We start from the raw sequence: 19948 nt of genomic DNA, 5'->3' as shown, positions 1-19948 counted from the left end.
GTCACACAGCGAGAAAGGCTGAAACAGGTCACAGAACGAGAACGGCTGAAGCAGGTCACACAGCGAGAACGGCTGAAATAGGTCACACAGCGAGAACGGCTGAAACAGGTCACACAGCGAGAAAGGCTGAAACAGGTCACACAACGAGAACGGCTGAAGCAGGTCACACAGCGAGAACGGCTGAAACAGGTCACATAACGAGAACGGCTAAAACAGGTCACACAGCGAGAACGGCTGAAACAGGTCACATAACGAGAACGGCTGAAACAGGTCACACAGCGAGAACGGCTGAAACAGGTCACAAAGCGAGAACGGCTGAAACAGGTCACATAGCGAGAACGGCTGAAGCAGGTCACACAGCGAGAACGGCTGAAACAGGTCACACAGCGAGAATGGCTGAAACAGGTCACACAGCGAGAACGGCTGAAACAGGTCACAAAGCGAGAACGGCTGAAACAGGTCACATAACGAGAACGGCTGAAGCAGGTCACACAGCGAGAACGGCTGAAACAGGTCACACAGCGAGGAAGGCTGAAACAGGTCACATAACGAGAACGGCTGAAGCAGGTCACACAGCGAGAACGGCTGAAACAGGTCACATAGCGAGAATGGCCGAAACAGGTCACACAGCGAGAACGGCCGAAGCAGGTCACACAGCGAGAACGGCTGAAGCAGGTCACACAGCGAGAACGGCTGAAGCAGGTCACACAGCGAGAACGGCTGAAACAGGTCACACAGCGAGAAAGGCTGAAACAGGTCACATAACGAGAACGGCTGAAGCAGGTCACACAGCGAGAACGGCTGAAACAGGTCACATAGCGAGAACGGCTGAAACAGGTCACATAGCGAGAACGGCCGAAACAGGTCACACAGCGAGAACGGCTGAAACAAGTCACACAACGAGAACGGCTGAAGCAGGTCACACAGCGAGAACGGCTGAAGCAGGTCACACAGTGAGAACGGCTGAAACAGGTCACATAGCGAGAACGGCTGAAACAGGTCAAACAGCGAGAAAGGCTGAAACAGGTCACATAGCGAGAACGGCTGAAACAGGTCAAACAGCGAGAACGGCTAAAATAAGTAAAAAGCCTAAAAGACGTGAATGTCAGTCAAAAAAATCATCACAAACTTTGGAAAACAAAAATAATTTACTAAAATACCTCAAACTTCTAGTAACAGATTTTTTTAAATGTTTGTATTTTGAAAGGAATTGACAAAGCGAAAGTAGCGAGAATGGCTAAAACAATATTTGCTAAAATGAAAAGAGAGAAAGAGGAATTCGAAGTGATATGATAATAAAAATAATGGTAATGGTCATAAAAAAAGTCAATAGACGAATGAAAGCTATAAAACGCAGTAGAAATAATAAAAGTCCATGGTCAGACGTTAAAAGTGATTTTAGCAGCTTGAGTTTAAAAGAGAAGAAATGAAAGTTGAGAGGTTCTGCCGTGAAGAAATGGAAATGTGTTGAAAAGTTTTCTGGATCAGTGGAGCAGCTCGTCACAACTCCTCTTCTTAAAATGCGTCTCATGAAAGATCCTAAGGTGCATCCAATGAGAAAGTGTCTTCTGTGTGCAGGTGGCGGGAGACATTGTCTCCGAGTTGTGTCTGGAAATGAGCGTCTCACAAATCAACCAAGTGCGGGAGTTCTCGCTCGTCGCCACCAGACTTCAAGGTAAACACCCACCTGGAGGCGCAGAGTCACTGGTTCCATTCCAACAGAGACCGTCACCGTGAGCACCGAACACTCAACCGCCAGAAACCCTCAGAACCCCTCTAAAACCCCCCTGAAACCTCCTAAAGAACCTGAACGTCCCAGAACCCCCTGATCTCACCTTCCAACATAGAGGGTTAATGTTGGAAGGTGAGAGGGTTAATGTTGGAGGGTGAGAGGGTTAATGTTAGAGGGTGAGAGGGTTAATGTTGGAGGGTGAGAGGGTTAATGTTGGAAGGTGAGAGGGTTTATGTTGGAGAGTGACAGGATTAAGGTTGGAAAGTGAGAGGGTTAATGTTGGAGGGTGAGACGGTTAATGTTGGAGAGTGAGAGGGTTAATGTTGGAAGGTGAGAGGGTTAATGCTGGAGGGTGAGAGGGTTAATGTTAGAGATTGGGGGGTTAACATTGGAGAGTGAGAGGGTTAATATGAGAGAGTGATGGTTAATGTTGGAGAGTGAGAGGGTTAATGTTGGAGGGTGAGAGGGCTTATGTTGGAAAGTGAGAGGGTTAATGTTGGAGGGTGAGAGGGCTAATGTTGGAAGGTGAGAGGATGAGAGGGTTACTATTGGGAGGTGAGAGGGTTAATGTTGGAGGTTGAGAGGGTCAATGTTTGAAGGTGAGAGGGTTAATGTTAGAGATTGGGGGGTTAACATTGGAGAGTGAGAGGGTTAATATGAGAGAGTGATGGTTAATGTTGGAGAGTGAGAGGGTTAATGTTGGAGGGTGAGAGGGCTTATGTTGGAAAGTGAGAGGGTTAATGTTGGAGGGTGAGAGGGCTAATGTTGGAAGGTGAGAGGATGAGAGGGTTACTATTGGGAGGTGAGAGGGTTAATGTTGGAGGTTGAGAGGGTCAATGTTTGAAGGTGAGAGGGTTAAGGTTGGAAGGTGAGAGGGTTAAGGTTGGAAGGTGAGACGTTTAATGTTGGAAGGTGAGAGGGTTAATGTTGGAGAGTGAGACGGTTAATGTTGGAAGGTGAGAGGGTTAATGTTGGAAGGTGAGAAGGTTAATGTTGGAGAGTGAGAGGGTTAATGTTGGAAGGTGAGAGGGTTAATGTTGGAGAGTGACAGGATTAAGGTTGGAAAGTGAGAGGGTTAATGTTGGAGGGTGAGAGGGCTAATGTTGGAGAGTGAGAGGGTTAATGTTGGAAGGTGAGAGGGTTAATTTTGGAAAGTGAGAGGGTTAATGTTGGAAGGTGAGAGGGTTAATTTTGGAGGGTGAGAGGGCTTATGTTGGAAGGTGAGAGGGTTAATGTTGGAAGGTGAGAGGATGAGAGGGTTAATGTTGGAAGGTGAGAGGGTTAATATTGGGAGGTGAGTGGGTTAATGTTGGTGGGTGAGAGGGTTGATGTTTGAAGGTGAGAGGGTTAAGGTTGGAAGGTGAGAGGGTTAAGGTTGGAAGGTGAGACGTTTAATGTTGGAAGGTGAGAGGGTTAATGTTGGAGAGTGAGAGGGTTAATGTTGGAGGGTGAGAGGGTTAATGTTGGAGAGTGAGAGGGTTAATGTTGGAGAGAAAGAGGTCTAATGTTGGAAGGTGAGAGGGTTAGAGGGTTAATGTTGGAAGGTGAGAGGGTTAATGTTGGAGAGTGAGGGGGTTAATGTTGGAGAGTGAGAGGGTTAATGTTGGAGAGTGACAGGATTAAGGTTGGAAAGTGAGAGGGTTAATGTTGGCGGGTGAGAGGGCTAATGTTGGAGAGTGAGAGGGTTAATATTGGAAGGTGAGAGGGTTATTGTTGGAAGGTTAGAGGGTTAATGTTGGAGAGTGAGAGGGTTAATGTTGGAGAGTGAGGGGGTTAATGTTGGAGAGTGAGAGGGTTAATGTTGGAAGGTGAGAGGGTTAATGTTGGAGAGTGACAGGATTAAGGTTGGAAAGTGAGAGGGCTAATGTTGGAGAGTGAGAGGGTTAATGTTGGAGGGTGAGAGGGTTAATGTTGGAAAGTGAGAGGGCTAATGTTGGAGGGTGAGAGGGTTAGAGGGTTAATGTTGGAAGGTGAGAGGGTTAATGTTGGAGAGTGAGGGGGTTAATGTTGGAGAGTGAGAGGGTTAATGTTGGAGAGTGACAGGATTAAGGTTGGAAAGTGAGAGGGTTTATGTTGGCGGGTGAGAGGGCTAATGTTGGAGAGTGAGAGGGTTAATATTGGAAGGTGAGAGGGTTAATTTTGGAAGTTAAGAGAGTTAATGTTGGAGATTGAGAGGGTTAATGTTGGAGGTTGAGAGGGCTAATGTTGGAGAGTGAGAGGGTTAATGTTTGAAGGTGAGAGGGTTAAGGTTGGAAGGTGAGAGGGTTAAGGTTGGAAGGTGAGACGGTTAATGTTGGAGGGTGAGAGCATTAATGTTGGAGAGTGAGAGGGTTAATGTTTGAGGGTGCGAGGGCTAATGTTGGAAGGTGAGAGGGTTAATGTTGGAGGGTGCGAGGGCTAATGTTGGAAGGTGAGAGGGTTAATGTTGGAGAGTGAGAGGGTTAATGTTGGAAGGTGAGAGGGTTATTGTTGGAAGGTTAGAGGGTTAATGTTGGAGAGTGAGAGGGTTAATGTTGGAAGGTGCGAGGGTTAATGTTGGAGGGTGAGAGGGTTAATGTTTGAAGGTGAGAGGGTTAAGGTTGGAAGGTGAGACGGTTAATGTTGGAAGGTGAGAGGGTTATTGTTGGAGAGTGAGAGGGTTAATGTTGGAAGGTGAGAGGGTTAAGGTTGGAAGGTGAGACGGTTAATGTTGGAGTGTGAGAGGGTTAATGTTGGAGAGTGAGAGGGTTAATGTTGGAGGGTGAGAGCATTAATGTTGGAGAGTGAGAGGGTTAATGTTTGAGGGTGCGAGGGCTAATGTTGGAAGGTGAGAGGGTTAATGTTGGAGGGTGCGAGGGCTAATGTTGGAAGGTGAGAGGGTTAATGTTGGAGAGTGAGAGGGTTAATGTTGGAAGGTGAGAGGGTTAATGTTGGAGAGTGAGAGGGTTAATGTTGGAAGGTGCGAGGGTTAATGTTGGAGGGTGAGAGGGTTAATGTTTGAAGGTGAGAGGGTTAAGGTTGGAAGGTGAGACGTTTAATGTTGGAAGGTGAGAGGGTTAATGTTGGAGAGTGAGACGGTTAATGTTGGAAGGTGAGAGGGTTAATGTTGGAAGGTGAGAGGGTTAATGTTGGAAGGTGAGAGGGTTTATTTTGGAAGTTCAGAGAGTTAATGTTGGAGAGTGAGAGGGTTAATGTTGGAGGGTGAGAGGACTAATGTTGGAGAGTGAGAGGTTTAATGTTGGAGAGTGAGAGGGCTAATGTTGGAGAGTGAGAGGGTTCATTTTAGAAGGTGAGAGGGTTAATGTTGGAGAGTGACAGGATTAAGGTTGGAAGGTGAGAGGGTTAATGTTGGAGAGTGAGATGGTTAATGTTTGAAGGTGAGAGGGTTAAGGTTGGAAGGTGAGAGGGTTAATTTTGGAGAGTGAGAGGGTTCATGTTGGAGAGTGAGAGGGTTAATGTTGGAGAGTGAGAGGTTTAATGTTGGAGAGTGAGAGGGCTAATGTTGGAGAGTGAGAGGGTTAATTTTAGAAGGTGAGAGGGTTAATGTTGGAGAGTGACAGGATTAAGGTTGGAAGGTGAGAGGGTTAATGTTGGAGGGTGAGAGGGCTAATGTTGGAGAGTGAGAGGTTTAATTTTGGAAGGTGAGAGGGTTAATGTTGAAGAGTGAGAGGGTTAATATTGGAATTTGAGAGGGGTTATATTGGAGAGTGAGAGGGTTAATATTGGAATTTGAGAGGGTTAATATTGGAAAGTGAGAGGGTTAATATTGGAAGGTGAGAGGGTTAATTTTGGAAGTTAAGAGAGTTAATGTTGGAGATTGAGAGGGTTAATGTTGGAGGTTGAGAGGGCTAATGTTGGAGAGTGAGAGGGTTAATGTTTGAAGGTGAGAGGGTTAAGGTTGGAAGGTGAGACGGTTAATGTTGGAAGGTGAGAGGGTTAATGTTGGAGAGTGAGAGGGTTAATGTTGGAAGGTGAGAGGGTTAAGGTTGGAAGGTGAGACGGTTAATGTTGGAGTGTGAGAGGGTTAATGTTGGAGAGTGAGAGGGTTAATGTTGGAGGGTGAGAGCATTAATGTTGGAGAGTGAGAGGGTTAATGTTTGAGGGTGCGAGGGCTAATGTTGGAAGGTGAGAGGGTTAATGTTGGAGGGTGCGAGGGCTAATGTTGGAAGGTGAGAGGGTTAATGTTGGAGAGTGAGATGGTTAATGTTGGAAGGTGAGAGGGTTATTGTTGGAAGGTTAGAGGGTTAATGTTGGAGAGTGAGAGGGTTAATGTTGGAAGGTGCGAGGGTTAATGTTGGAGGGTGAGAGGGTTAATGTTTGAAGGTGAGAGGGTTAAGGTTGGAAGGTGAGACGTTTAATGTTGGAAGGTGAGAGGGTTAATGTTGGAGAGTGAGACGGTTAATGTTGGAAGGTGAGAGGGTTAATGTTGGAAGGTGAGAGGGTTTATTTTGGAAGTTCAGAGAGTTAATGTTGGAGAGTGAGAGGGTTAATGTTGGAGGGTGAGAGGACTAATGTTGGAGAGTGAGGGGGTTAATGTTTGAAGGTGAGAGGGTTAAGGTTGGAAGGTGAGATGGTTAATGTTGGAAGGTGAGAGGGTTAATGTTGGAGAATGAGAGGGTTAATGTTGGAGAGTGAGAGGGTTAATATTGGAATTTGAGAGGGGTTATATTGGAGAGTGAGAGGGTTAATATTGAAATTTGAGAGGGTTAATATTGGAAAGTGAGAGGGTTAATGTTGGAAGGTGAGAGGGTTAATTTTGGAGGGTGAGAGGACTAATTTTTGAGAGTGAGAGGGCTATTGTTGGAAGGTGAGAGAGTTAATGTTGGAGGGTGAGAGGGTTAATATTGGAGAGTGAGAGGGTTAATATTGGAGAGTGAGACGGTTAATGTTGGAAGGTGAGAGGGTTAATTTTGGAAGTTAAGAGAGTTAATGTTGGAGAGTGATAGGGTCAATGTTGGAGGGTGAGAGGGCTAATTTTGGAGAGTGAGAGGGCTAATGTTGGAAGGTGAGAGGGTTAATGTTGGAGGGTTAGAGGGTTAATATTGGAACGTGAGAGGGTTAAAATTGGAGGGTTAGAGGGTTAATGTTGGAAGGTGAGAGGGTTAATTTTGGCGAGTTAGAGGATTAATGTCTGAGCTTGAGAGGGCTAATGTTGGAGAGTGAGAGGGTTAATGTTGGAGAGTGAGAGTGTTAATGTTGGAGAGTTAGAGGGTTAAAGTTGGAAGGTGAGAGGGTTAATTTTGGAAGTTAAGAGGGTTAATGTTGGAGAGTGAGAGGGTTAATGTTGGAGAGTGAGGGGGTTAATGTTGGAGAGTGAGAGGGTTAATTTTGGAAAGTGAGAGGGTTAATGTTGGAAGGTGAGAGGGTTAATTTTGGAGAGTGAGAGGTTTAATGTTTGAAAGTGAGAGGGTTAATGTTGGAGGGTGAGAGGGCTAATTTTGGAAGTTAAGAGGGTTAATGTTGGAGAGTGAGAGGGTTAATGTTGGAGAGTGAGGGGGTTAATGTTGGAGAGTGAGAGGGTTAATGTTGGAAGGTGAGAGGGTTTATGTTGGAGAGTGACAGGATTAAGGTTGGAAAGTGAGATGGTTAATGTTGGAGGGTGAGAGGGCTAATGTTGGAAGGTGAGAGGGTTAATTTTGGAAAGTGAGAGGGTTAATGTTGGAAGGTGAGAGGGTTAATTTTGGAGAGTGAGAGGTTTAATGTTTGAAGGTGAGAGGGTTAATTTTGGAAGTTAAGAGAGTTAATGTTGGAGAGTGAGAGGGTTAATGTTGGACCGTGAGAGGGTTAATGTTGGAGAGTGAGAGGGTTAATATTGGAAGGTGAGAGGGTTAATATTGGAACGTGAGAGGGTTAATGTTGGAAGGTGAGAGGGTTAATATTGGAACGTGAGAGGGTTAATGTTGGAAGGTGAGAGGGTTAATTTTGGAAGTTAAGAGAGTTAATGTTGGAGAGTGAGAGGGTTAATGTTGGAAGGTGAGAGGGTTTATGTTGGAGAGTGAGAGGGTTAATGTTGGATGGTGCGAGGGTTCATGTTGGAGGGTGAGAGGGTTAATGTTGGACCGTGAGAGGCTTAATGTTGGAGAGAGAGAGGGTTCATGTTGGAAGGTGAGAGGGTTAATTTTGGAAAGTGAGAGGGTTAATGTTGGAAGGTGAGAGGGTTAATTTTGGAGAGTGAGAGGGTTAATGTTTGAAGATGAGAGGGTTAATATTGGAAAGTGATAGGGTTAATGTTGGAAGGTGAGAGGGTTAATTTTGGAAGTTAAGAGAGTTAATGTTGGAGAGTGAGAGGGTTAATGTTGGAGGGTGAGAGGGTTAATGTTGGAAGGTGAGAGGGTTAATGTTGGAGTTGAGAGGGTTCATGTTGGAAGGTGAGAGGGTTAATTTTGGAAAGTGAGAGGGTTAATGTTGGAAGGTGAGAGGGTTAATTTTGGAGAGTGAGAGGGTTAATGTTTTAAGGTGAGAGGGTTAATGTTGGAAGTTAAGAGAGTTAATGTTGGAAGGTGAGAGGGTTAATATTGGAACGTGAGAGGGTTAATATTGGAAGGTGAGAGGGTTAATGTTGGAGGGTGAGAGGGCTAATTTTGGAGAGTGAGAGGGCTAATGTTGGAAGGTGAGAGGGTTAATGTTGGAGGGTTAGAGGGTTAATATTGGAACGTGAGAGGGTTAAAATTGGAGAGTTAGAGGGTTAATGTTGGAAGGTGAGAGGGTTAATTTTGGCGAGTTAGAGGATTAATGTCTGAGCTTGAGAGGGCTAATGTTGGAGAGTGAGAGGGTTAATGTTGGAGAGTGAGAGTGTTAATGTTGGAGAGTTAGAGGGTTAAAGTTGGAAGGTGAGAGGGTTAATTTTGGAAGTTAAGAGGGTTAATGTTGGAGAGTGAGAGGGTTAATGTTGGAGAGTGAGGGGGTTAATGTTGGAGAGTGAGAGGGTTAATTTTGGAAGTTAAGAGAGTTAATGTTGGAGAGTGAGAGGGTTAATGTTGGAGAGTGAGAGGGTTTATATTGGAATTTGAGAGGGTTAATATTGGAAAGTGAGAGGGTTAATTTTGGAGGGTGAGAGGACTAATTTTGGAGAGTGAGAGGGCTAATGTTTGAAGGTGAGAGGGTTAATGTTGGAGAGTGACAGGATTAAGGTTGGAAAGTGAGAGGGTTAATGTTGGAGGGTGAGAGGGCTAATGTTGGAGAGTGAGAGGGTTAATGTTGGAAGGTGAGAGGGTTAATGTTGAAGAGTGAGAGGGTTAATATTGGAATTTGAGAGGGGTTATATTGGAGAGTGAGAGGGTTAATATTGGAATTTGAGAGGGTTAATTTTGGAGGGTGAGAGGACTAATTTTGGAGAGTGAGAGGGCTAATGTTTGAAGGTGAGAGGGTTAATGTTGGAGGGTGAGAGGGTTAGAGTGAGAGGGTTAATGTTGGAAGGTGAGAGGGCTAATTTTCGAAGTTAAGAGAGTTAATGTTGGAGAGTGAGAGGGTTAATGTTGGAGGGTGAGATGGCTAATTTTGGAGAGTGAGAGGGTTAATATTGGAAAGTGAGAGGGTTAATGTTGGAAGGTGAGAGGGATGATTTTGGAAGTTAAGAGAGTTAATGTTGGAGAGTGAGAGGGTTAATGTTGGAGGGTGAGAGGACTAATGTTGGAAGGTGAGACGGTTAATGTTGGAAGGTGAGAGGGTTAATGTTGGAGAGTGAGAGGGCTAATGTTGGAGAGTGAGAGGGTTAATGTTGGAAGGTGAGAGGGTTAATGTTGGAGAGTGACAGGATTAAGGTTGGAAAGTGAGAGGGTTAATGTTGGAGGGTGAGAGGGCTAATGTTGGAGAGTGAGAGGGTTAATGTTGGAAGGTGAGAGGGTTAATGTTGGAGAGTGAGAGGGTTTATATTGGAATTTGAGAGGGTTAATATTGGAAAGTGAGAGGGTTAATTTTGGAGGGTGAGAGGACTAATTTTGGAGAGTGAGAGGGCTAATGTTTGAAGGTGAGAGGGTTAATGTTGGAGGGTGAGAGGGTTAGAGTGAGAGGGTTAATATTGGAAAGTGAGAGGGTTAATGTTGGAAGGTGAGAGGGATGATTTTGGAAGTTAAGAGAGTTAATGTTGGAGAGTGAGAGGGTTAATGTTGGAGGGTGAGAGGACTAATGTTGGAAGGTGAGACGGTTAATGTTGGAAGGTGAGAGGGTTAATGTTGGAGAGTGAGAGGGTTAATGTTGGAGAGTGAGAGGTTTAATGTTGGAGAGTGAGAGGGCTAATGTTGGAGAGTGAGAGGGTTAATGTTGGAAGGTGAGAGGGTTAATGTTGGAGAGTGACAGGATTAAGGTTGGAAAGTGAGAGGGTTAATGTTGGAGGGTGAGAGGGCTAATGTTGGAGAGTGAGAGGGTTAATGTTGGAAGGTGAGAGGGTTAATGTTGGAAGTTAAGAGAGTTAATGTTGGAGAGTGAGAGGGTTAATGTTGGAGGGTGAGAGGGCTAATGTTGGAGAGTGAGAGGGCTAATGTTGGAAGGTGAGAGGGTTAATGTTGGAGGGTGAGAGGGTTAATATTGGAGAGTGAGGGGGTTAATGTTGGAAGGTGAGAGGGTTTATTTTGGCGAGTTAGAGGGTTAATGTCTGAGGGTGAGAGGGCTAATGTTGGAAGGTGAGAGGGTTAATATTGGAGAGTGAGGGGGTTAATATTGGAAGGTGAGAGGGTTAATTTTGGCGAGTGAGAGGGTTAATGTTGGATGGTGCGAGGGTTCATGTTGGAGGGTGAGAGGGTTAATGTTGGACCGTGAGAGGGTTAATGTTGGAGAGTGAGAGGGTTAATATTGGAAGGTGAGAGGGTTAATATTGGAAAGTGAGAGGGTTAGATGAGATGGCTAATGTTAGGTGAGAGGGTTAATTTTGGAAGTTAAGAGAGTTAATGTTGGAGAGTGAGAGGGTTAATGTTGGAGGGTGAGAGGACTAATGTTGGAAGGTGAGACGGTTAATGTTGGAAGGTGAGAGGGTTAATGTTGGAGAGTGAGAGGGCTAATGTTGGAGAGTGAGAGGGTTAATGTTGGAGAGTGAGAGGGTTAATGTTGGAAGGTGAGAGGGTTAATTTTGGAAGTTAAGAGAGTTAATGTTGGAGAGTGAGAGGGTTAATGTTGGAGGGTGAGAGGGTTAATGTTGGAAGGTGAGAGGGTTAATGTTGGAGAGTGAGAGGGTTAATGTTGGATGGTGCGAGGGTTCATGTTGGAGGGTGAGAGGGTTAATGTTGGACCGTGAGAGGCTTAATGTTGGAGAGTGAGAGGGTTCATGTTGGAAGGTGAGAGGGTTAATTTTGGAAAGTGAGAGGGTTAATGTTGGAAGGTGAGAGGGTTAATTTTGGAGAGTGAGAGGGTTAATGTTTGAAGGTGAGAGGGTTAATATTGGAAAGTGAGAGGGTTAATGTTGGAAGGTGAGAGGGTTAATTTTGGAAGTTAAGAGAGTTAATGTTGGAGAGTGAGAGGGTTAATGTTGGAGGGTGAGAGGGTTAATGTTGGAAGGTGCGAGGGTTAATGTTGGAGAGTGAGAGGGTTAATGTTGGATGGTGCAAGGGTTCATGTTGGAGGGTGAGAGGGTTAATGTTGGACCGTGAGAGGCTTAATGTTGGAGAGTGAGAGGGTTCATGTTGGAAGGTGAGAGGGTTAATTTTGGAAAGTGAGAGGGTTAATGTTGGAAGGTGAGAGGGTTAATTTTGGAGAGTGAGAGGGTTAATGTTTGAAGGTGAGAGGGTTAATGTTGGAAGTTAAGAGAGTTAATGTTGGAAGGTGAGAGGGTTAATATTGGAACGTGAGAGGGTTAATATTGGAAGGTGAGAGGGTTAATGTTGGAAGGTGAGAGGGATAATTTTGGAGAGTGAGAGGGTTAATGTTTGAAGGTGAGAAGGTTAATTTTGGAAGTTAAGAGAGTTCATGTTGGAGAGTGAGAGGGTTAATGTTGGAGGGTGAGAGGGCTAATGTTGGAGAGTGAGATGGCTAATGTTAGAAGGTGAGAGGGTTAATGTTGGAGGGTGAGAGGGTTAATATTGGAGAGTGAGAGGGTTAATGTTGGAAGCTGAGAGGGTTAATGTTGGAGAGTGAGAGGGTTAATATTGTAGAGTGAGAGGGTTAATGTTGGAAGGTGAGAGGGTTTATTTTGACGAGTTAGAGGGTTAATGTCTGAGGGTGAGAGGGCTAATGTTGGAAGGTGAGAGGGTTAATATTGGAAAGTGAGAGGGTTAATGTTGGAAGGTGAGAGGGATGATTTTGGAAGTTAAGAGAGTTAATGTTGGAGAGTGAGAGGGTTAATGTTGGAGGGTGAGAGGACTAATGTTGGAGAGTGAGAGGGTTAATGTTGGAAGTTGAGACGGTTAATGTTGGAAGGTGAGAGGGTTAATTTTGGAAGTTAAGAGAGTTAATGTTGGAGATTGAGAGGGTTAATGTTGGAGGTTGAGAGGGCTAATGTTGGAGAGTGAGAGGGTTAATGTTTGAAGGTGAGAGGGATAAGGTTGGAAGGTGAGAGGGTTAAGGTTGGAAGGTGAGACGGTTAATGTTGGAAGGTGAGAGGGTTAATGTTGGAGAGTGAGAGGGTTAATGTTGGAAGGTGAGAGGGTTAAGGTTGGAAGGTGAGACGGTTAATGTTGGAGTGTGAGAGGGTTAATGTTGGAGAGTGAGAGGGTTAATGTTGGAGGGTGCGAGGGCTAATGTTGGAAGGTGACAGGGTTAATGTTGGAGGGTGCGAGGGCTAATGTTGGAGAGTGAGAGGGTTAATGTTGGAGGGTGAGAGGACTAATGTTGGAGAGTGAGACGGTTAATGTTTGAAGGTGAGAGGGTTAAGGTTGGAAGGTGAGACGGTTAATGTTGGAAGGTGAGAGGGTTAATGTTGGAGAGTGAGACGGTTAATGTTGGAGAGTGAGAGGGTTAATGTTGGAGAGTGAGAGGTTTAATGTTTGAGAGTGAGAGGGCTAATGTTGGAGAGTGAGAGGGTTAATGTTGGAGAGTATGAGGGCTAATGTTGGAGAGTGAGAGGGTTAATGTTGGAGAGTGACAAGATTAAGGTTGGAAGGTGAGAGGGTTAATGTTGGAGGGTGAGAGGGCTAATGTTGGAGAGTGAGAGGTTTAATGTTGGAAGGTGAGAGGGTTAATGTTGAACAGTGAGAGGGTTAATAGTGGAATTTGAGAGGGGTTATATTGGAGAGTGAGAGTGTTAATATTGGAATTTGAGAGGGTTAATATTGGAAAGTGAGAGGGTTAATGTTGGAAGGTGAGAGGGTTAATTTTGGAGGGTGAGAGGACTAATTTTTGAGAGTGAGAGGGCTATTGTTGGAAGGTGAGAGGGTTAATGTTGGAGGGTGAGAGGGTTAATATTGGAACGTGAGAGGGTTAATATTGGAGAGTGAGACGGTTAATGTTGGAAGGTGAGAGGGTTAATTTTGGAAGTTAAGAGAGTTAATGTTGGAGAGTGATAGGGTCAATGTTGGAGGGTGAGAGGGCTAATTTAGGAGAGTGAGAGGGCTAATGTTGGAAGGTGAGAGGGTTAATGTTGGAGGGTTAGAGGGTTAATATTGGAACGTGAGAGGGTTAAAATTGGAGAGTTAGAGGGTTAATGTTGGAAGGTGAGAGGGTTAATTTAGGCGAGTTAGAGGATTAATGTCTGAGCTTGAGAGGGCTAATGTTGGAGAGTGAGAGGGTTAATGTTGGAGAGTGAGAGTGTTAATGTTGGAGAGTGAGAGGGTTAAAGTTGGAAGGTGAGAGGGTTAATTTTGGAAGTTAAGAGGGTTAATGTTGGAGAGTGAGGGGGTTAATGTTGGAGAGTGAGAGGGTTAATGTTGGAAGGTGAGAGGGTTTATGTTGGAGAGTGACAGGATTAAGGTTGGAAAGTGAGATGGTTAATGTTGGAGGGTGAGAGGGCTAATGTTGGAAGGTGAGAGGGTTAATTTTGGAAAGTGAGAGGGTTAATGTTGGAAGGTGAGAGGGTTAATTTTGGAGAGTGAGAGGTTTAATGTTTGAAGGTGAGAGGGTTAATTTTGGAAGTTAAGAGAGTTAATGTTGGAGAGTGAGAGGGTTAATGTTGGAGGGTGAGAGGGCTAATGTTGGAGAGTGAGGGGGTTAATGTTGGAAGGTGAGAGGGTTTATTTTGGCGAGTTAGAGGGTTAATGTCTGAGGGTGAGAGGGCTAATGTTGGAAGGTGAGAGGGTTATTGTTGGAAGGTGAGAGGGTTAATGTTGGAGAGTGAGAGGGTTAATGTTGGATGGTGCGAGGGTTCATGTTGGAGGGTGAGAGGGTTAATGTTGGACCGTGAGAGGGTTAATGTTGGAGAGTGAGAGGGTTAATATTGGAAGGTGAGAGGGTTAATATTGGAAAGTGAGAGGGTTAATGTTGGAAGGTGAGAGGGTTAATTTTGGAAGTTAAGAGAGTTAATGTTGGAGAGTGAGAGGGTTAATGTTGGAGGGTGAGAGGGTTAATGTTGGAAGGTGAGAGGGTTAATGTTGGAGAGTGAGAGGGTTAATGTTGGAGGGTGAGAGGGTTAATGTTGGAAGGTGAGAGGGTTAATGTTGGAGAGTGAGAGGGTTAATGTTGGATGGTGCAAGGGTTCATGTTGGAGAGTGAGAGGGTTCATGTTGGAAGGTGAGAGGGTTAATTTTGGAAAGTGAGAGGGTTAATGTTGGAAGGTGAGAGGGTGAATTTTGGAGAGTGAGAGGGTTAATGTTTGAAGGTGAGAGGGTTAATGTTGGAAGTTAAGAGAGTTAATGTTGGAAGGTGAGAGGGTTAATATTGGAACGTGAGAGGGTTAATATTGGAAGGTGAGAGGGTTAATGTTGGAAGGTGAGAGGGTTAATTTTGGAGAGTGAGAGGGTTAATGTTTGAAGGTGAGAAGGTTAATTTTGGAAGTTAAGAGAGTTCATGTTGGAGAGTGAGAGGGTTAATGTTGGAGGGTGAGAGGGCTAATGTTGGAGAGTGATATGGCTAATGTTAGAAGGTGAGAGGGTTAATTTTGGAAAGTGAGAGGGTTAATGTTGGAAGGTGAGAGGGTTAATTTTGGAGAGTGAGAGGGTTAATGTTGGAAGTTGAGAGGGTTTATTTTGACGAGTTAGAGGGTTAATGTCTGAGGGTGAGAGGGCTAATGTTGGAAGGTGAGAGGGTTAATATTGGAAAGTGAGAGGGTTAATGTTGGAAGGTGAGAGGGATGATTTTGGAAGTTAAGAGAGTTAATGTTGGAGAGTGAGAGGGTTAATGTTGGAGGGTGAGAGGACTAATGTTGGAAGGTGAGACGGTTAATGTTGGAAGGTGAGAGGGTTAATGTTGGAGAGTGAGAGGGCTAATGTTGGAGAGTGAGAGGGTTAATGTTGGAAGGTGAGAGGGTTAATGTTGGAGAGTGACAGGATTAAGGTTGGAAAGTGAGAGGGTTAATGTTGGAGGGTGAGAGGGCTAATGTTGGAGAGTGAGAGGGTTAATGTTGGAAGGTGAGAGGGTTAATGTTGGAGAGTGAGAGGGTTTATATTGGAATTTGAGAGGGTTAATATTGGAAAGTGAGAGGGTTAATTTTGGAAGGTGAGAGGGTTAATTTTGGAGGGTGAGAGGACTAATTTTGGAGAGTGAGAGGGCTAATGTTTGAAGGTGAGAGGGTTAATGTTGGAGGGTGAGAGGGTTAGAGTGAGAGAGTTAATATTGGAGAGTGAGAGGGTTAATGTTGGAGGGTGAGAGGACTAATGTTGGAAGGTGAGACGGTTAATGTTGGAAGGTGAGAGGGTTAATGTTGGAGAGTGAGAGGGTTAATGTTGGAGAGTGAGAGGTTTAATGTTGGAGAGTGAGAGGGCTAATGTTGGAGAGTGAGAGGGTTAATGTTGGAAGGTGAGAGGGTTAATGTTGGAGAGTGACAGGATTAAGGTTGGAAAGTGAGAGGGTTAATGTTGGAATGTGAGAGGACTAATGTTGGAGAGTGAGAGGGTTAATATTGGAAAGTGAGAGGGTTAATTTTGGAAGGTGAGAGGGTTAATTTTGGAGGGTGAGAGGACTAATTTTGGAGAGTGAGAGGGCTAATGTTTGAAGGTGAGAGGGTTACTGTTGGAGGGTGAGAGGGTTAGAGTGAGAGGGTTAATGTTGGAAGGTGAGAGGGCTAATTTTGGAAGTTAAGAGAGTTAATGTTGGAGAGTGAGAGGGTTAATGTTGGAGGGTGAGATGGCTAATTTTGGAGAGTGAGAGGGCTAATGTTGGAAGGTGAGAGGGTTAATTTTGGCGAGTTAGAGGGTTAATGTCTGAGCGTGAGAGGGCTAATGTTGGAGAGTGAGAGGGTTAATGTTGGAGAGTGAGAGGGTTAATGTTGGAGAGTGAGACGGTTAATGTTGGAAGTTGAGACGGTTAATGTTGGAAGGTGAGAGGGTTAATGTTGGAGGGTGAGGGCATTAATGTTGGAGAGTGAGAGGGTTATTGTTGGAAGATGAGACGGTTAATGTTGGAGGGTGAGAGGGTTAATGTTGGAGGGTGAGAGGGTTAAGGTTGGAAGGTGAGACGGTTAATGTTGGAGTGTAAGAGGGTTAATGTTTGAGAGTGAGAGGGTTAATGTTTGAGGGTGAGAGCATTAATGTTGGAGAGTGAGAGGGTTAATGTTTGAAGGTGCGAGGGCTAATGTTGGAAGGTGAGAGGGTTAATGTTGGAGGGTGCGAGGGCTAATGTTGAAAGGTGAGAGGGTTAATGTTGGAGAGTGAGAGGGTTAATGTTGGAAGGTGAGAGGGTTAATGTTGGAAGGTTAGAGGGTTAATGTTGGAGAGTGAGAGGGTTAATGTTGGAAGGTGCGAGGGTTAATGTTGGAGGTTGAGAGGGTTAATGTTTGAAGGTGAGAGGGTTAATGTTGGAGAGTGAGAGGGTTAATGTTGGAGAGTGAGAGGGCTAATGTTGGAGAGTGAGAGGGTTAATTTTAGCAGGTGAGAGGGTTAATGTTGGAGAGTGACAGGATTAAGGTTGGAAGGTGAGAGGGTTAATGTTGGAGGGTGAGAGGGCTAATGTTGGAGAGTGAGAAGTTTAATGTTGGAAGGTGAGAGGGTTAATGTTGAAGAGTGAGAGGGTTAATATTGGAATTTGAGAGGGGTTATATTGGAGAGTGAGAGGGTTAATATTGGAATTTGAGAGGGTTAATATTGGAAAGTGAGAGGGTTAATGTTGGAAGGTGAGAGGGTTAATTTTGGAAGTTAAGAGAGTTAATGTTGGAGATTGAGAGGGTTAATGTTGGAGGTTGAGAGGGCTAATGTTGGAGAGTGAGAGGGTTAATGTTTGAAGGTGAGAGGGATAAGGTTGGAAGGTGAGAGGGTTAAGGTTGGAAGGTGAGACAGTTAATGTTGGAAGGTGAGAGGGTTAATGTTGGAGAGTGAGAGGGTTAATGTTGGAAGGTGAGAGGGTTAAGGTTGGAAGGTGAGACGGTTAATGTTGGAGTGTGAGAGGGTTAATGTTGGAGAGTGAGAGGGTTAATGTTGGAGGGTGCGAGGGCTAATGTTGGAAGGTGACAGGGTTAATGTTGGAGGGTGCGAGGGCTAATGTTGGAGAGTGAGAGGGTTAATGTTGGAGGGTGAGAGGACTAATGTTGGAGAGTGAGACGGTTAATGTTTGAAGGTGAGAGGGTTAAGGTTGGAAGGTGAGACGGTTAATGTTGGAAGGTGAGAGGGTTAATGTTGGAGAGTGAGACGGTTAATGTTGGAGAGTGAGAGGGTTAATGTTGGAGAGTGAGAGGTTTAATGTTGGAGAGTGAGAGGGCTAATGTTGGAGAGTGAGAGGGTTAATGTTGGAGAGTATGAGGGCTAATGTTGGAGAGTGAGAGGGTTAATGTTGGAGAGTGACAAGATTAAGGTTGGAAGGTGAGAGGGTTAATGTTGGAGGGTGAGAGGGCTAATGTTGGAGAGTGAGAGGTTTAATGTTGGAAGGTGAGAGGGTTAATGTTGAACAGTGAGAGGGTTAATAGTGGAATTTGAGAGGGGTTATATTGGAGAGTGAGAGTGTTAATATTGGAATTTGAGAGGGTTAATATTGGAAAGTGAGAGGGTTAATGTTGGAAGGTGAGAGGGTTAATTTTGGAGGGTGAGAGGACTAATTTTTGAGAGTGAGAGGGCTATTGTTGGAAGGTGAGAGGGTTAATGTTGGAGGGTGAGAGGGTTAATATTGGAACGTGAGAGGGTTAATATTGGAGAGTGAGACGGTTAATGTTGGAAGGTGAGAGGGTTAATTTTGGAAGTTAAGAGAGTTAATGTTGGAGAGTGATAGGGTCAATGTTGGAGGGTGAGAGGGCTAATTTAGGAGAGTGAGAGGGCTAATGTTGGAAGGTGAGAGGGTTAATGTTGGAGGGTTAGAGGGTTAATATTGGAACGTGAGAGGGTTAAAATTGGAGAGTTAGAGGGTTAATGTTGGAAGGTGAGAGGGTTAATTTAGGCGAGTTAGAGGATTAATGTCTGAGCTTGAGAGGGCTAATGTTGGAGAGTGAGAGGGTTAATGTTGGAGAGTGAGAGTGTTAATGTTGGAGAGTGAGAGGGTTAAAGTTGGAAGGTGAGAGGGTTAATTTTGGAAGTTAAGAGGGTTAATGTTGGAGAGTGAGGGGGTTAATGTTGGAGAGTGAGAGGGTTAATGTTGGAAGGTGAGAGGGTTTATGTTGGAGAGTGACAGGATTAAGGTTGGAAAGTGAGATGGTTAATGTTGGAGGGTGAGAGGGCTAATGTTGGAAGGTGAGAGGGTTAATTTTGGAAAGTGAGAGGGTTAATGTTGGAAGGTGAGAGGGTTAATTTTGGAGAGTGAGAGGTTTAATGTTTGAAGGTGAGAGGGTTAATTTTGGAAGTTAAGAGAGTTAATGTTGGAGAGTGAGAGGGTTAATGTTGGAGGGTGAGAGGGCTAATGTTGGAGAGTGAGGGGGTTAATGTTGGAAGGTGAGAGGGTTTATTTTGGCGAGTTAGAGGGTTAATGTCTGAGGGTGAGAGGGCTAATGTTGGAAGGTGAGAGGGTTATTGTTGGAAGGTGAGAGGGTTAATGTTGGAGAGTGAGAGGGTTAATGTTGGATGGTGCGAGGGTTCATGTTGGAGGGTGAGAGGGTTAATGTTGGACCGTGAGAGGGTTAATGTTGGAGAGTGAGAGGGTTAATATTGGAAGGTGAGAGGGTTAATATTGGAAAGTGAGAGGGTTAATGTTGGAAGGTGAGAGGGTTAATTTTGGAAGTTAAGAGAGTTAATGTTGGAGAGTGAGAGGGTTAATGTTGGAGGGTGAGAGGGTTAATGTTGGAAGGTGAGAGGGTTAATGTTGGAGAGTGAGAGGGTTAATGTTGGAGGGTGAGAGGGTTAATGTTGGAAGGTGAGAGGGTTAATGTTGGAGAGTGAGAGGGTTAATGTTGGATGGTGCAAGGGTTCATGTTGGAGAGTGAGAGGGTTCATGTTGGAAGGTGAGAGGGTTAATTTTGGAAAGTGAGAGGGTTAATGTTGGAAGGTGAGAGGGTGAATTTTGGAGAGTGAGAGGGTTAATGTTTGAAGGTGAGAGGGTTAATGTTGGAAGTTAAGAGAGTTAATGTTGGAAGGTGAGAGGGTTAATATTGGAACGTGAGAGGGTTAATATTGGAAGGTGAGAGGGTTAATGTTGGAAGGTGAGAGGGTTAATTTTGGAGAGTGAGAGGGTTAATGTTTGAAGGTGAGAAGGTTAATTTTGGAAGTTAAGAGAGTTCATGTTGGAGAGTGAGAGGGTTAATGTTGGAGGGTGAGAGGGCTAATGTTGGAGAGTGATATGGCTAATGTTAGAAGGTGAGAGGCTTAATTTTGGAAAGTGAGAGGGTTAATGTTGGAAGGTGAGAGGGTTAATTTTGGAGAGTGAGAGGGTTAATGTTGGAAGGTGAGAGGGTTTATTTTGACGAGTTAGAGGGTTAATGTCTGAGGGTGAGAGGGCTAATGTTGGAAGGTGAGAGGGTTAATATTGGAAAGTGAGAGGGTTAATGTTGGAAGGTGAGAGGGATGATTTTGGAAGTTAAGAGAGTTAATGTTGGAGAGTGAGAGGGTTAATGTTGGAGGGTGAGAGGACTAATGTTGGAAGGTGAGACGGTTAATGTTGGAAGGTGAGAGGGTTAATGTTGGAGAGTGAGAGGGCTAATGTTGGAGAGTGAGAGGGTTAATGTTGGAAGGTGAGAGGGTTAATGTTGGAGAGTGACAGGATTAAGGTTGGAAAGTGAGAGGGTTAATGTTGGAGGGTGAGAGGGCTAATGTTGGAGAGTGAGAGGGTTAATGTTGGAAGGTGAGAGGGTTAATGTTGGAGAGTGAGAGGGTT

At 44.7% G+C, this 19948-nt stretch overlaps 1 protein-coding gene across 1 annotated transcript in view; it reads left to right on the top strand.

Annotated features, from left to right (window-relative positions):
• myo15b (myosin XVB) overlaps positions 1 to 19948 on the top strand; it is a gene marked incomplete at its 5' end in the record, with an annotated part of 217000 nt that overhangs the window by 189194 nt on the left and 7858 nt on the right. The window contains one exon of the mRNA XM_080461452.1: positions 1579 to 1675. Within this exon, the coding sequence (XP_080317578.1) occupies positions 1579 to 1675 (97 nt within the window). The remainder of the gene's footprint in view (positions 1 to 1578; positions 1676 to 19948) is intronic.

The sequence above is a fragment of the Lipophrys pholis genome, assembly GCF_963383615.2.
Source record: "Lipophrys pholis genome assembly, chromosome: 1".
In the NCBI taxonomy this organism is placed as follows: domain Eukaryota; kingdom Metazoa; phylum Chordata; class Actinopteri; order Blenniiformes; family Blenniidae; genus Lipophrys; species Lipophrys pholis.
Note: the sequence above shows the minus strand (reverse complement) of the source record. Positions and strands in the feature narration are given on the sequence as shown.